This window comes from Nilaparvata lugens, chromosome 3 (assembly GCF_014356525.2).
Source record: "Nilaparvata lugens isolate BPH chromosome 3, ASM1435652v1, whole genome shotgun sequence".
Taxonomy (NCBI): Eukaryota; Metazoa; Arthropoda; class Insecta; order Hemiptera; family Delphacidae; genus Nilaparvata; species Nilaparvata lugens.
In genome coordinates this window covers 45871128-45889059 of record NC_052506.1, presented here as the reverse complement: position 1 = coordinate 45889059, position 17932 = coordinate 45871128, and the positions used below count along the sequence as shown (strand labels likewise).

At 39.5% G+C, this 17932-nt stretch overlaps 1 protein-coding gene across 1 annotated transcript; it reads left to right on the top strand.

Moving 5' to 3' along the window:
* The first annotated feature begins 1620 nt into the window (after positions 1-1620).
* On the top strand, positions 1621-3169 carry LOC120350234 (tyrosine-protein kinase CSK-like). Its single transcript, XM_039422804.1, has 2 exons — positions 1621-2162; positions 3049-3169. The coding sequence occupies exons 1-2, from the start codon at positions 1621-1623 to the stop codon at positions 3167-3169; spliced, it is 663 nt and encodes a 220-aa protein (XP_039278738.1).
* Positions 3170-17932: the final 14763 nt, after the last annotated feature.

The following is a 17932-nucleotide window of genomic DNA, read 5'->3' as shown; positions in this document are numbered from 1 at the left end:
GAAGGAAGAGGAACTTCGACTTGCCTCCTCTCCCCGCCCACATTACGACTGAGCGAAGTCATCCAGGAGCAACACCTGGGTATCAATCACCCACCTCTGAAGCTACTCCGGGTGTACGTGATAGATTGGCGCCCAACGTGGGCGTCCATAATCCGACGCATCGGTCTGTAGTGTGAATGGGAGCTCGAAGTGCGGGTAAGTCAGTATGGAAGCATTCGTGAAATTAAAGGGTGCTCTCACTCACTCTCCCATACTGACTTACCAGCACTTCGAGCTCCCATTCACACTACAGACCGATGCATCGGATTATGGACTTGGAGCCGTGTTGACTCAAGACATAGCTGGAGAAGAAAAGGTCATAGCTTATGCGAGTCGGGGTCTGAAAGGACCTGAGCTTAGATATACCACTACTGAAAAGGAGTGTTTGGCGGCAATTTTTGCGCTAAGGAAATTCAAACCCTACATTGAGGGTTATGAAACCACAGTAATAACTGATCATCAATCTCTGAAATGGCTCCGAGCCATACCTAATCCAACAGGAAGGATTGCTAGATGGATCATGGAGATGCAACAATACGAATTAACAATTAAATATTGAAGGGGAAAATTTAATATGGTCCCTGATGCTCTGTCTCGTGGCCCATTGACTGAGCAAGACGATCTCGAGTCTACTCAACCCGAGAAACAGGTAATACCAGTCAGTATTGACCGTGAACAAGATGATAATTGGATTCGTAAGATAAAAAAAGGCCTTACTGAGACACCCGAAAAATATTCGGACTATGTGGTGAGAGACGGGCTGCTATATAGACATATATGGCCACAGAGACAAGTACCAGACGGTCAACACAGTGATCATTGGAAATTATGTGTACCTCGTGATTGCCGTCTTAAAATAATGAATTACAATCATGATGCCCCCACAGCAGGACACCAAGGTATATATCGAACATACAATAGAATAGCTCGATCATACTACTGGCCAGGACTATACAAAGATGTAGCAAAGTATGTACGTGAGTGTAATGAATGTCTACGACATAAAGTAGAACAGAAGGCACCATATGGCCAGATGGAAAATCCACGAAAAGTTCAACAGCCATGGGAAACGGTGAGTACCGATCTCATTGGTCCACTTCCTCGATCAAAACGTGGTAATCGATACCTTGTGGTCTTCCAGGACCAATTCACCAAATGGACTGAGGCCAAACCACTATCTAAGGCCGATACTACAGCTGTTATTAGAGCTCTCAACGAGTTAGTACTGAATAGATTCGGAGTACCACGACTTTTGATATGTGATTTTTCTACACTTGTGATGATCAGTGTTGGTGTGTTTTTTGTGTAAATATTATTTGCCAATTAGTTATTCATTGTCTTCAATTTAACTTATGTCAATATTGAGATAGTCACGAGGTGAGGTGTGGCATCACGTTTAACTGCTGTTACAAAGAGATAATGGAAAATTCAACAAGAATCGGTGTGTAACAGCTGTGATTCAGGCTCTGAAATTCTGAAATGTTAATTGTTGAAATGGAGAGAATGCATGAGCCCTTTCAGTCGTGTCGACCCGGCTTTGATGGCGTTTTCAAAAGTCGCTCCTCAACCCTCCACTAAATGATGAGTCATAGTTTGCAGAGCTCCGCACCGCTCACCCAGAGGTTTCAGCCAATGACAATAGTGGGTCTGGGGCCTGAGTGGCTTCAGCATTGCCCCGATGTCATGGACAAAGAGAGAGAGAGAGACAGGGAGAAAGATAAACTTTCTCCTACACCATCTCTTCCAGACAAAAAACTTGAAGTCAAGTTGTCAGCTATGCCATGGTTCCATGGCAAAATCTCTCGGGAACAGGCGGAACAGCTGTTGCAGCCGAAACAGGACGGACTGTTCCTCGTCCACGAGTCGACCAACTTCCCGGGTGACTACACACTGTGCGTCTGCTTCCAGGGCAAGGTCGAGCACTATCGAGTCAAATACAAGAGCAATCAACTCACCATCGACGACGAGGAGTTCTTCGAGAATCTGGCACAACTTGTTGAGCATTACGAGCAAGATGCCGATGGACTTTGTACACAACTTGTGAAATGTTTACCGAAGAAAGGTAAACAGGACTTCTGTATAGACACGAAAAAGTTTGTGGAAGCTGGATGGGTGATACATGAGTCACAATTAGAGTTGCGCGAGTCGATAGATTGGCGCCCGCACTTGGGGCACGAGGCAACGAAGTGAGAATCATGAGTGAACAGGGAGAGTCTGATTCAGATGCTCAACACCAGGAGCTGACAGAGGATCAGTCGGTTGAGGACGTAAACCCCGAGGTGATAGCCGACCCCAGAGTTTCCTGGATCTATAAATTGAAAAAGGAAGAAGCATTCAATCTTCTACAAGATTGGGGCATAGTGTCATCTGGAACACTTGCTGAGTTGAGAAGGTTGTTAGTAGAACAGCATAAGAAGATGGCTGTACGTTATCCCAGCCTAAGACCCGGAATATTGAGCAGAAGCAGTGAGGAATCCGGACACTCAGCAACAGGTACTCATGCTGAAGTTGGAACCAATATTCACACAAACCCCCTCATGGACCCAGGGGCGGTATGTGACAAAGTAAGAAGCTGGAGACTGTCTTTTGATGGCCAATCAGATGCTCCCAGCTTTCTAGAAAGGCTAGACGAGCTACAACAAGCCTATGGGCTTACTGGCAACCAACTACTAGTTCCCCTTCCTGAATTACTAGTTGGTAAAGCTACTCTATGGATGCGTAATCGTCGTGACCAGTGGAAATCATGGGACAATTTTGTGACAGATTTCAGATCATGCTACTACCCACTTACCTATGAGGAGGACCTCGAGAATCTAATTCAGGCAAGGAAGCAAAGGGAAGGTGAATCGTTTGACGAATTTCTCGAAGATGTACTGACACTCATGAGGTGTCGAGGAACTTCGACTTGCCTCCTTTCCCCGCCCACATTACGACTGAGCGAAGTCATCCAGGAGCAACACCTAGGTATCAATCACCCACCTCTGAAGCTACTCCGGGTGTACATGATAGATTGTTCGACAAAATGGCCGCCTACAATGTGGAGCATCTGGCCCGCATTGAGAAGGAACACGAGAACAGTGTCGTTGAGGAGGGATCCAGTGTTCTGCAACCGAGTCTTGACGCCTGGTAAACGCAAACGGGCTGGCAAGCCACGTATAAAAATCCAATTACCAGATGGACGGCGTAAATATGTGCCCATAGATCAGGCATAGATGATGCCTATAGGCAGTGGCATACACCTCTAAAGGTGATGCCTGAGCGGCATACACCTCTTAAGGTGATGCCTGAGAAGGTGTACACCTCTTAAGGTGATGCCTAGATGGCTCACGCCTTTTAAGGTGGTGCCATAGAGGGCTCCGAACACCCCCCCACCCCCAAGTAGGAGTGGGGTGTCACAAAGTAAAATTGTGACGAGAAAATAGTTAATAATATTACTGAAAGACGCTCGGCTATCAGCAATGCTAGCCGACCGCGGAGATAAGGAAGGTACCAATGGCGCACCATCTTCCGCGCATCGAGACGATTTCCACCGCCTCTGGCGGCGGCTCAACTCCATCCCCTCCACTTTGGGGGAGTATTTATCCCTGACCTCCCATCACCCTAGGGCACAGCGGACCGTTGTCTGCCGTCCCTGTCCTCCCATTTCCCCAGGGCACAGCGGACCATTGTCTGCCGTCCCTGACCTCCCATCACCCTAGGGCACAGCGGACCGTTGTCTGCCGTCCCTGTCCTCCCATTTCCCCAGGGCACAGCGGACCGTTGTCTGCCGTCCCTGATCTCCTATCACCCTAGGGCACAGCGGACCGTTGTCTGCCGTCCCTGTCCTCCCTCTTCCCCAGGGCACAGCGGACCGTTGTCTGCCGTCCCTGACCTTCGATTCCCCCAGGGCACAGCGGACCGTTGTCTGCCGTCCCTGTCCTCCCATCTCCCTAGGGCACAGCGGACCGTTGTCTGCCAACCCTGTCCTCCCATTTCCCCAGGGCACAGCGGACCGTTGTCTGCCGTCCCTATTCTTCCTTCTCCCCAGGGCACAGCGGACCGTTGTCTGCCGTCCCTATTCTCCCTTTTCCCCAGGGCACAGCGGACCGTTGTCTGCCGTCCCTGACCTTCCATTCCCCCCAGGGCACAGCGGACCGTTGTCTGCCGTCCCTATTCTTCCTTTTCCCCAGGGCACAGCGGACCGTTGTCTGCCGTCCCTATCCTGTCTGTCCTTCCTTTTCCTACTTCACTGGAGCGGAACCGAGGCCATAAGGCCGATACAAAATTACATCAAAGTGGTGTCATCAGAGAAGAGAGCGACCTTCACGCCGTCAGAAGCACCAGGAGGTGCTGTTCACGCCAGCTGAGGCACAAAGAAGAAGGAAGAGGAACTTCGACTTGCCTCCTTTCCCCGCCCACATTACGACTGAGCGAAGTCATCCAGGAGCAACACCTGGGTATCAATCACCCACCTCTGAAGCTACTCCGGGTGTACATGATAACATAGAATAGCCTACCAAATAGTTCGGAACTATGCGAAAGTTAGTTTTCATATGAATTGGATTGAGGCAAAACAGCATAATTTGACAGAAGATCAAGTAGGTGATTCAACCCTTAAGTGGTCGCGCAGCTTTTTGAAACACAAGTGCTCGCATGGGGTGTTCAGAACACCCCAAATGAAAAATTTCATAACTGCTTTCCTTTTTGTTACTAAGGGAAGAAACTATTATTAAACAATAAAATGGACTCCCCTGATATCATTGTGCTTACACTCATGTGATTTGACAAATTAGTTTATAATTATCAGATTTTTAAATAAAAGATTACCAGATTTTGAGTCAAGCTTTATTTGTACAAGTTTTGTAAAAAATATATATATTCAGAATAATGTTTTTCTTGTTTTCAATGTTTTACTGCATTGAATATGAATAATACTAAATTAATCCTATGAATTTCAATCCAATCATGCTTTCCATGACATGGCAGCTCATATCCAAATATGACCAATTCATATATTATGCGAGAAAGTGTAAGAGAAATTTTTACTAAATAGGTAACTTTATATTGATCTGAAAATTAACGTAAAATATGAGGAAAAGTAAATTTAGGCCATGTTCAACTTACATTTTATTTGCATCAACATCATTCACCTAGTTTAGGCAATTGTTACATACTGTTTTCATGTGTCAGTAACTTAACAAAAAGTTACTTTAGTAGTCGCGTGGGGTGTTGCCGACACCCCAAAGACAACTGAAGAGATCTTACTCATACAATTAGTGTCGCAGAACTGGTTTTTTTATTTGGTTCTCCCACTCATGCATTGGTTTGAAGGTACTGTACCGGTCAGCAGGTTAGCCAATCGATCAATCAAGCTAGAGCAAAACTTACCTTACTGGGGTGTTTAAAATGCCCCGCGCGACCACTTAAGGGTTAATTACCGATAAAATGGGTTTGACTATCTACAGGAATGTTCTAAAACCCTCAAGTTAGAATCACATCAATCTTTAACCAATTTCACTATGCAAATTCCTGGGGAGAAATTGCATGAGAAATAGCTACATTCTATTTCAACATGAGAGAGTGTTCTCTACTTCACAACCATTTTTCCCAAGGTGAAACAAGATTATGCACAAAACATGATAATGGTCGAATTTGAGATGAATCAGAGCAGAGATGCATTCGTTCTTGTGAGCTCTGTGAAGTAAAATTGCAAACGTGCTAATGATCAAGTATTGAATTAGGCCAGAACCGCATTTGTCCTTGTAAGGTCTCTGAACTGGAATTTTGAAATGTGTTAATCTTCGACTGAGAGGAGAATTGGTGAGTAATGATAACGTCCAAGGTTATCTCACAGGAAGCTTGTATATGATTGTGATTAGTATATCCTAATCTATAAACGTTGCTACATTGTGCTGTGAGATGAGTGAAAACTGCAACAAGAAATGACACACTTTGATATGTCAATTTTCAATGAACTTTCATTGGAGATATATCCCATTAAAGCATTACATAATGTTTTTCAGTTTGATTGGTTCTATGCTAAGAATGTAAGATTTGGTGAGGATGATTTAATTTATATCAATATAGATTCAGATGACAACTTCGAATTCACTATTATTCTTCCAAAAGAATATTCAACTGTGCTGGATACACACAACATAAAGAGTTTTAAAAGCAAAAGATGGGATTTGAATGTTACTGCTGGATGTGTATTCTTGAAAGAATGGTAAAATCTCATCCTAGTTGTCAAGTACAACTAGAATTTATGACAGTAAGAAGTTCGTTTCACTTAATTCTGGCAGAAGTTCGTTTCACTCGAATCTGTCAGTAGATTGCCTCTCTCTCTCACACATATCTCTCTCTGCTATAAATCATCATCAAATAGACCGTGACTAAATGTAATTGGGCATGACTGAATTTAATTGGGCATGACTATCTATAAATGTAATAGAGCTAAACATAAAGAGAGAGAGCATCATTTTTATCATCTTCTTCTCCTTCCTCCTCTCCTTCTTCTACAACCTCTCCTTCTTCTTCTTCTTCTTCTTCTTCTTCTAGAGAGAGAGAGGGTGAGGTTCTTCTCCTTCTAAGGAGCGGGGGAGAGGGCAGGGGAGGTGCGGAAGGAGCGGGGGCGGTGGGGGGTACGTAGGATGGTTGCGGGGAAGGTGGGAGGGGGGAAAAGTTGTAAAAAAATCATCTTAAAACGGCAAATAGACACTACTCATGTCAGCATTGTTGTCACGTGGTAACGGAGCCTTTGATAATTCTTTCTTTTGAAAATAACGTGATAAGGTGGTAAAAGCTGTGGTGTACATCAATCGCTTCTAACCGAGCCCGTCCCCCCACCCCCCCTGTTAACTCGCATATTTCAACCCTTCAGCTACTCTACCCCCCTCCTCATCAGTGATATTGGTTCCACTATCGGGTCCTTACGGATCACTGGCTGACATCGCAATACGTCACAGTAGCTCAATTCACTCTATTACGCCAAACCTTTTTAGAACGGTTCACTCTGACAGACCAGGTTCTTTTTCATTGTGCATCCTATCTAGAAAAACAGGAGTTTCCTTTATTTGAATTCTCTCAGTATCGCTTAGAATGATGCTTGAACTGAGTTGACTATGCGCACTCAATCAATGATGATAACGCCCTCTAAACCAGATAGAAAAACGTTAACTTCTACTATACATTTTATAATTTAATATTAATACAACTAAATAATAAGGTTATCTTTAGTTTAATATAGAGACTCATTTGGTCAGAACTCAACGATAAACCTCAAAAAGATGGATTGATATTTAACATATTTCAGTATTTTACTTGTCGTGAATGAATCTAATATGAATGCAGTAGGAAAAGATGGATTGTGAAAGATTCTAGAAAAAAATGTGAGACAGTATTTACTAACATTAATATTTGATTTCATAATATTCTCCGGATTATTTAAACTTTATATAAATCAACTTCAATTTCACAGACTCCTTTATCAGTAGTCTCAATCGTTTATAATGGTGGTGTGAGAATTCAAACATTCTCAACGAGAAAATATCTGTAGTAAGTTTTGCAAAGAGGGGGATGGAAAATGCCTGGTGGGATGTGAAGCAGGAGCATTTTCTAAAGAATCGGAACAAACTTGAGTTGCAAGGCACCGAGCCGCGTGAACTGATCACTTAACGAGTTCTCTGCTCGATATTTTCCATCCGGAACAGAAGTGCAAACATTTTGCTCTCATATCAGTGCCTGTGAGCGCACAAGATCATTGCCGACTCTAAAAATGTCCCCAACAGGTTTAAAGTCATTGCATACTTTTCTGCAATCGTTACCGTTATAGTCAGGGAGGGAAACACTATGCAGGTGTGAGCTTTTCTCTTATCACTCCAAGTGTTCTCTCCCGCATTTGAATAGGCCGTCAGGATCAGCTGCCTCCAATGGGAAAGATTGAAGAGTTCGACTTTCTGGGTATATGCAGCATCTCATAAATGATGATCATAAAATTTTATACATATTATTCCTAGAGTGCTTCATTTAATTTTTTTCGATAAGAATGATAATTTTTCCAATTGAATAATTCACTTTTTAAATATATCTTGATAATTTCAAAACCCTCTCATAATTTCTCAAGTGTTCATCCCATACAATTATCAATTTCGAAATATCTAATCTAGGAAAGATAATGTATTAACAAACTAAACGCAAACTAACTATAATTTATATATTGCGCTATGCGTATAATTTGTGTTGACGTTCTATTGAACTGGCTTCGTATCGACTTCAATGAATTAAATTGGAAAAACAATATTTCTGAGTCAAGAAACATCAGCAATTGAATTGAAATTATAAGAGTTATTAGGACTCCAGTAGTCATATGAGGTACTAGTCGTATTGAGGCGCTATCAATTTTTAATGAGCTGCTCTCGGATGATAGTATATGATTATATAGAAAGACTACGAAATAATTGACTAAGAAAAATCACAGATTTCATTGATAGTTAGAAAGACCAATTCCGGTTGTTATGCCGGGTCTACACGACAACGATATTTGCGCAAACTTGGCTCAAATCTGGCTTTGAGCCAAGTTTGCTCAAACCTCTGTTCACACGACACCAACTTTAACACAAACCTGTATTATAAACTAAACCATATATGAATTCAATACGAAGTCTTTGAAGTGTTTATAAACTTGAGATGAATAGTAACTCAAGCCTCCTCCTCCTGCTCATCCTCCTCCTCCTCCTCCTTCTCCTCCTCCTCCTCCTTCTCCTCCTCCTCCTCCTCCTAGTCCTCCTCCTCCTCCTCCTCCTCCTCCTACTCCTCCTCCTCCTCCCCCACCACGACCACCTCCACCACCTCCTCCTCCTCCTCCCCCACCACGACCACCTCCACCACCTCCTCCACGACCTCCTCCCCCACAATTGCAACCAGACTTTTATTTACATTTGGCTGTTAATAATCATAGCCTTGAGAGCCGTTATTATCTAATCTCTAGACAATTGATACCGTAACTGGTGATAACAATTTCCAGCTTCTTGTGCTGAGACCTATCAATTTCCTTCAATAATAGTTTTTGGGGAATACCCAAATTATATTGTTACAACGTACTGCAACTCTGTCCTCATCCTCTATGACACGCAAGTTACACTCAATGATAAAATGCAGCGCTGCCAGAATTATTGTCTACGTTTTGTTTACTCTCTTGAACGCCATAAACATATCACCCCAGCACACATTGCTAGTTCTACCCTGAAGCTCCCCGATCAGAAACGTTTCAGAATAATCGAACTTGTTAGAAATACTTTAAGATATAGTCTAGGCGCAAATGTCATGAATAAGGCACTCCGTGGTCATTTTCGAGTAACAGCCGTGGAAGATGTCTCAATTTCTTCATTAAGTCTAGCATAATTGACGCAAACCTGGCTGAGATTGATTGAAGAAAGCACAAACCTTCAAACCTCATTATTCACAACGATCTCCCGTCTACACGACGCAAACTTAGCGCAAACCTGGCAGGTTTGCGTTAATATCGTTGTCGTGTAGACCGGGCATTACACACACCATTGTCACTCTCTGATAAAATAAAACCTGTGGCTTTGACAATTTCTTAGTATTTTTATTTAATAAGAATAATTACCACAATATCAACTCCTCAACTACACAAGAAGTAATAATATATGAGTTCGAAGTGCAAGGTTGATTTTTTAATCAATCATCTCATCATTACTCACGCACGAGTGAAAAGAATCTAGAAAGGAGAAAATAATTATACCCTTTACATGAGAAGTATGGGACTTTTAATGGAGAATGCAATCAGTCTAAGTCTGTTAGGTTGGACTTTAATCATTACGTAATCTTTTAATCACAAATTGAATAACTTGTTCCAATTAATAATTAATAAACTCATAGCAATGAAGATAAGCCTGTGTTCATCTCCGGGAAATTAAGAATGTTCATGCAAAGTTAATTAGTCAGTAATTCAGACTTGATGCGTGATTCGTATATTTCCTATACCGTAAGTGTACACGCCGATTTTTAATTTCCTTCCCCTATTACCATAGGTAAGGAAAGTATTGCTTTCCGATAAAAATTAAGGTACCCTAACTTCATGTTTTCTATATGTTTCAAGGTTCCCGGAGTCGGAGTTAATCGCTGTTTGGTTACTTTTATTTGGCATCCTTCGCTTACTAAACCCTCTGATCCTAGTCTAAATGTCTAATGCTATGTCTAATGTCTAGTCTAATGCTACCTAGACGCAATTAGTTTGCCACAAGGTGTCTGGCTAATTCTCAAATATACGGCTCGACCGATCACTAAGGTCGCCGACTAGCTAATGTCAAAGAACCTAACCTCAAATATTATAGTTAGTATATTATTAAAAAATTGCAACCAGACTTTTATTTACATTTGGCTGTTAATAATCATAGCCTTGAGAGCCGTTATTATCTAATCTCTAGACAATTGATACCGTAACTGGTGATAACAATTTCCAGCTTCTTGTGCTGAGACCTATCAATTTCCTTCAATAATAGTTTTTGGGGAATACCCAAATTATATTGTTACAACGTACTGCAACTCTGTCCTCATCCTCAATGACACGCAAGTTACACTCAATGATAAAATGCAGCGCTGCCAAAATTATTGTCTACGTTTTGTTTACTCTCTTGAACGCCATAAACATATCACCCCAGCACACATTGCTAGTTCCACCCTGAAGCTCCCCGATCAGAAACGTTTCAGAATGATCGAACTTGTTAGAAATACTTTAAGATATAGTCTAGGCGCAAATGTCATGAATAAGGCACTCCGTGGTCATTTTCGAGTAACAGCCGTGGAAGATGTCTCAATTTCTTCATTAAGTCTAGCATAATAAGGATCGTGATGATGATAAGTCGAAATCACAGGCAAACACCTCGGAAACAAGATGGCTGCCAAAATTTTCAGGGTTTTGCTATATCGCTTGTACATCAATAACCGTTCAAGATATTAAACCGTTTTCTTAGACAAAAATATTTTTTAAAATCTTCCTCTACAATTTTTGTTTTATAAAATTTTCCTCTAAAACGCATATTTTTTCAGTTATAACCTTCAAAAGACCAAAAAAGTGTTTTTTCTACATTTGTTCAAATTTCATTCCATTATAATTTTTTTTTGTGCAAGAGATACAAATAAAATTTGAATCTTTGAAATTTAGAGTGTTCTTTCAACTTTGGAACGATATATCTTTACGTCGAAAAATGAGTTCTCCAGCGCCCTCCAAAGAAAACCCTGCATGATTTCTGGTGCGTTTTTCCAAATGCATGAGGTAACAAGCTAGAACTATAAAATCTATTTTTTCATGACTACTTTAGGATAGAGACTTTCAAATGGTCTTTATCTCTTCGTTACAACAAGACGAATAATAATATTGATAATGGAAACAGCGAAGATATTCGACATCATTGAAAAATAAAAGATGGCGGTCATTATTGACAGAAATTTTTATATCGCTTGTCATTCAGTTATTGTGAGAGATATCGGATTTGTTTCACCACCAAAGTGTTTAGAATTAACCGGACAATGATGTTCGAGAGAATCATTTTATTTCGACCACTCTTTCCATTATTTATTCAACTTCAAAAACTTGAAACATACATTTTTCGGGGACAATATTTCACTTTCCAACCTGTATATGTATTCGCAGTAAACAAACACTAGTATTATTGGCACAGTGTTGTAGAGTATTTTCAAAGCTTCAAAATGACATCTGGTTGGAGGCTGTGAGTCCATATTTCACGGCTGGAGCATCAACGTAAAAAGAGTAAAAAGTACTGTTTGCAGCGGGAAACACGCTTTTTCCACCAAATGCCAATCCCAACAATTCATGCAACTCATGACTCTTTGAAGGTACATACTTGGGAATGGTATCAATCTCTTTATAATGATGTGTAGAAATAGATTATCCATGATGGCAATCTTAGATTATCGATGATGACGTGGTTGTATGTGTGTGTGTGGTGTGTGTGTGTGTGTGTGTGTGTGTGTGTGTGTGTGTGTGTGTGTGTGTGTGTGGTGTGTGTGGTGTGTGTGTGTGTGTGTGGTGTGTGTGTGTGTGTGTGTGTGTGTGTGTGTGTGTGTGTGTGTTGTGTGTGTGTGTGTTGTGTGTGTGTGTGTGTGTGTGTGTCTGTGAACACAATAACATTCCTAATCAACCGATTGACTTGAAATTTTAAACTTAAGATCCTTATACCATGAGGATCCGACAATAAGAAATTCAAAAAAATTCAGTACAAAATGGCTGAAAAAATGGCGTATAATGACTGAAAAACCATGTTTTTCACGTTTTTTTCGAAAACGGCTTTAACGATTCTCATCAAATTTATACCCTAGATAGCTATCTATAAGCCCTATCAACTGACATGAGTCTCATTTCTGGGAAAATTGCAGGAGCTCCGTAATATTCTTTGGAAGAATAAATTTTGTTAAATTTCTATCACAATTTTCTCAAAAATGACTAGACCGATTTCTTTAAAATTCATACTCTGTATAGTGATTTATCAGCTGTATTAACTGGCATGAGTCTCCTCCCTGAGAAACTAGGAGGGGTCCACCCCATCCTTGAGAAATTGGCTTTGTAACTTCCTTCTCGTGCGTGAGGTAGGTAGGTAGGTAGAGCAGTTTATTCAAAAGAACACAATACATAGTCGATATTTTATTTCTAGAACATCTGTTTTGAAAACCTTAAAAAAATCATCAAATTCAAAAACCAAAAAAGGAAAATTTACTCTAAAAACAATAGCAATAGTATAATCGTAGTTTTAATTATTTAGCCGCCAATCGGCATTATGTTATTCCCCTAAATTATTCCCGTTTAAGATGGAGGCTTATAGATCAATGAGCAAGGAAAGTTGTGTGAGAGTGTGAGTGTACCACACCAGATTTTTTCGTTTATTATTGTTATAGAATATGTTCAAAATGTTTACCCATTGATATTCTACATGCTTTCACTCTTCCCACCATATTATCCAAGATACTATGACATTCTGTTCATAGAAAGACCGGAGTCTACACAGATTGTTACAGTTCAAGGATAATCAACTCGCTCGAATCTCTCGCTTGCAAGGAATCATTTCTCTAGAAATTTTTCCAGATAATTTTGCTTTTCTTCAACTACTGAAAATTTGAATATTTTTGTTATCTGATTCAACTAGACGGCAGTCATAGATAAATGTTCTAGTCAACAGCGTTACAGTTCATATCTCAAATGAATTAATACTTGAGGCAAGATTTCGAGAACTGTAATCAACTATTTCTTACAAATTCATCATTCCAAATTATTATGGCCTACAACTACACCTTGTTCATAAAATTTCAAAATCCCTATCAATTCTCGAATACTTCTATACTTAGGTATAGTTATACTGGCATTTCGTGTTTAAATTGTGTATATTGATAATATTCCTACTAGGTACTACCACAGAAAATGGAAAAATAAAGAAAAATCAAGGAAAAAGCTTTGTTCTTTCCTTTGTTGTACTACTATATCATTTATATAGATTCTACTACCATGCAATTTTATTGGGCCAAATAAAATCGCACTTGAAATCTACCAACTTCCTATTTTATAAAAGTGCGTACAGACTTTAGTGCTACAAGCACACGCAGTTTGCTTCTCATCAGTTGATGCTAAGCTTTTTATATCCATCTCTTACTATTTCTGTACAAATACAGATACAATAAGCTTATAAGATATAATCAACATCAGCTGATGAAAAGTGAATTGCGTGTGCTAGTGGCGCATGAGTCTGTACGCACCCTATTTTGTATGAGTGGATAAATTAAACAATTCAGCTTTCTCTCGAGCAAACATTTTTCATGCCTTCTGATGAGCGTATTGGATTCATTGAAAATTTTGAACAATGCTGTTGGAGTAGTTGTTGTCCAGGTAGGAGAGGTCAAGTCGGGTTATTTAAATTGCCGAGATAGATAGGAGAATGAGGGTGGTCAGGGAGGTGGAGGGGTTGCTTTAATGATTAATGCCCATCTGGCCATCTGTGTTGCATTTGACGCGCAGGGGCGCCATTTGTCAATCGGGCGGCCCCCTTCACAAGCGCCCTGAACCCTGATTGCTTCCCTTGGCGACAGTATCGGCAGCCGCCAGCCGCCTGCCATCCTGCCGAAAACCCGCCACTGTCGTCTAGGTCTGCCACCTGCTATGATATTTCACAACCTGTACTACACACAACATACCTAACAAATTTAGATCAACTTCACAAAATATCGGATTCACTACAAAATTGAAGTACTGTAGTTTGATTTCTCAAACGCTTTTTGAGACACTTCAGTGCTCTTGAATTGAAAGAATATGAATCAATTATCGATAATTGTTGTACTAGATATCTGTACTAAATGATTTTAAGTGCTAAAAATAGCAATCCGTTCACATCTAATTGATAGCTTCAAAGCTTGAAGGAAGACTTGACATTCAAAATTTGTTCGACGAATATTATTTCTAGAGTGCAGATGGATAAACGGAATAGAACAGAATAAGACTCTTTACATCTTATACACATCAATAAATTAAAGCTGTTCAACAAAGAAAACTCATTCTTCTCTAAGTGATGATTCTTTATAAGATATTCTTTGAAGAAAACTATTCGGAAATGTCCATTCTATCCGTAGTTGTTTAATTCTGAGCGTTAAGTAGGCCTGGGTTTAGACAGAGGACAATGGTGAGGGAGAGATAGGAATAGAGTACTATATAAAGAGTGCTATTATAAAATGAATATAACTGTATGCCACTTTGATCATAACTCATAACACAACTTCCAGATGAGTACCACAGGCTAAGCCCAAAACAGTTCTTCCAATTCGCGACAGTTCAAATGTGAGTTGTGTGTCACTTTCACATTTTTTTAATCGCACACTGCAATTCACAATCGGAAAACACAGATTATTAATTTGAAGATACTTTTGAAATTATTTACATCAATTGCAAACTATTAAAAATGTTCAAACTTTGATAAAACTGAGAAACTTTGAGACAAGAAACAAACACCATAGAGAGGAAGGATAATAATTATAAGAGATCATAAAGCAAGGATATGTAAGAATCACAATACAAGTACAACAAGGTTTCGTGATATGCATTGCTTATTCAAACAAGATCGGTACCAGATCTGATAACTAGTTTTGATAAAGGGTTTTTCATGAGTGTTTAAGAGTTGAACAAAAATCATTGACAATTTCTCATAAAGAAGCTTCGACATTATAACAGTGTTTCACAAGGATAGCAGCCCAAGCTATTTATATTACTCTCGTGTTACTTGTGTTACACTAATTCTCCTTATATGCACGATCAACCTGTGTCGCGCTTTCAGAAGAGGCTTCTCCTAAGAAGACTTTGTATTGCTCAAATGAGGACTTACCAGTTGAAATATAGGACTAACTGATGGTTGAAATATAGACTCTTTTGTAATCATAGCTGAAATGATAACAGGGTGATAGAAGAAATGGATGCAGTGATTGAACGTGATGTATTCTAAATGTTGGAAATGTTTAGAAATGTTGATGGAGATAATATAGTGATAGAGAAACTAGAATTACTCTTCTTTTCACGTGAGGCAAAATAGTTTTCGAAAACGCTGAACAAGTATAAGTGCAAAGTAACATCATCTATCAAAACTCGACTTCCATAACTCATGTACAAGGTAGGATAAGTTTTGCGAGGCACAAAAAACCATTCATCAGCGCTGGGTTTTCGGATGATTATTCATATCTTTCACAAATAGATCACATTTGCAGGAACAGGGTGAGACAATGATCCATCGAAACTCATCCAATGAATAAGCACATTTCAGGCTAGATTGGAATTGATAGCTCTGTTGTACGTTCTTGCTGAAGCTAGCTGAATGGTTTTGGATTCCAAGGACAAACGATCTACAGTTGTAGAATAATGTTCAGGAGCTGAGTAGATATTATCGTTTGTGTATTCCTTTTGTATACATATACAACGCTAGTAGAGAGAACCAATTCCATTCTAACCTCATTTCTGAGCACGCGTTCTGAAAGCTCGAGATGAAAATGCAGCTCAGTCAGTTCACTGAATGATTTTCCTGGCAACTCTGTGTAGCCTACCTTCCAACGCTGCTCAAACTATACCACATATTTCTGGATATTCTGGATCCACGATCGTGTATCCTTATTCAAACTGCAGAGCATGAGTCTATGTATCATCCAATAATATAGAAATTCATATTTAACTAGCTGGCCCGGTGAACTTCGTACCGCCAAATAGTTAATGCATCTCATGACAAACTTTAGCGATGCACACCTTAGAAGGCGCGATGCGGCATTTTGCATCCAAGTGCTTCTTGCTTATATTGGTTTGAATGGAAGAACTCACACACACTGAATCGGACATGGCGTGGAACGGTGTGATAAGGCAATCTCCATAAGATCAACACTTTGTATCACCAAGCCGCACCTGCTCAGGTGTGCTTAGTCTTAGCTTAATCTGATGCACTATATTTTCATGAAAATTATCCTACAATCAGTATTTTATATCTCAATATGGACTTCCTATGTGCTTAGTTATAGTTGTACAGCAGTTTGTATTTTTAGATATACTTGAATGCAGCTTGCTGTGAAATTGAATGACATATCTCCTTGCTGCTGATTTTCCCGTGCATATTTCAAATTTACAGAATTTCGAGTTCTACGACTAAAATATAAATAATATAGTCTCGATATGAATAATTTAGACTCAAGTTTGGACGTCATTCGCACTGTGGCATTATTATCTATATAAATAAAAATCGAGTCTCAAATTTTGACATCCAATAACTTTTTTATGTGTGCACCGAATTTGATGATTTTTTTAGTTGTGTATGTTATGTTCAGGACAAGGTTTATGGCCTATCAAATTTATAATCCGACATCAGGACTCTTCCCTGCGGTCCTTCAAAGTTCACATGAAGTAATCCTTATGAGAGAAGATTTGTGAGCTGGTCACACACAGAAATAAAAATCAGTTGTTACAATCATTGCGTCATCCAACAGCCGTTGATAAATAGTAGACAAGGTGTGTGCTGCTCCATAACCACCCATGTATTTTATTCTAAACGCCCCGACTAAAAACAAAATAACTGTTCTGTGTGTAACCATCTAGCAGTGTGGCATCAGGTTAAAGGCATTGCTTTGTTTCAAATAATTGTAATGTCTTCGGTGTTTAGAATTAATTGATTTTTAGTAAATTATTTACTATGGAGTTGGATGATTATCTATATGAATGAAATCCATTAAAATCTCCCGAAGCCAGTTACTAATTCAAATATCAGTTACATTTATATTAGTTAGAGTTATTACATATTTTAGTTATTAGTCACATATATTCAGTTACTTATTCAGACTTATTATTAATCGATCTTTTTCAATACTTAATTCACTGAGGATCGTTATAGGCCTATTTTTAATTCTTCAAGATTTCAGTAGGTCAAGTTTTTATTTGGACCCTTGCGGAACACGAGTTACCTGCAAGTTTTTAATATAATTTGGTATTTGAAGTTATTACTGATAAAAATAATCAATTTTGTACCATGATTCTCCAATTATAATTCCGACATTAGGGTTCATCGTCACTCACCAATTATTTAAAAAGTTTGTGAAGCAATTAATTTTCCAGCTATTTTCCAAGGTCACGAGTGAGATTTTTTCATAAGAGTCTTAAATCCCTGCATGTTTTGAGTAAGTGAAAGGAGTGAACGGGGGAGCACATGTGATTTATGCAAAAAGATAGCATAGCTTAAACTACACGTTGATTAAATATATGCGTGATCAAATAATTTGTCAGTTATGATTTTATCGTACACGCACATGGAAGAGTATGCTGAACTGATTATTTGGTCTATAAAAATAATAGGATGGTATGGATTTGAGAATTTTA

Bases quoted from the DNA above. Each gene is read 5' to 3' on its own strand.
- LOC120350234 (XM_039422804.1), top strand. From the start codon at position 1,621: ATGAGTCATAGTTTGCAGAGCTCCGCACCGCTCACCCAGAGGTTTCAG. The intron at 2,163-3,048 runs GTCACAATTAGA...TGTACATGATAG, and splicing joins GCTGGATGGGTGATACATGA to ATTGTTCGACAAAATGGCCG.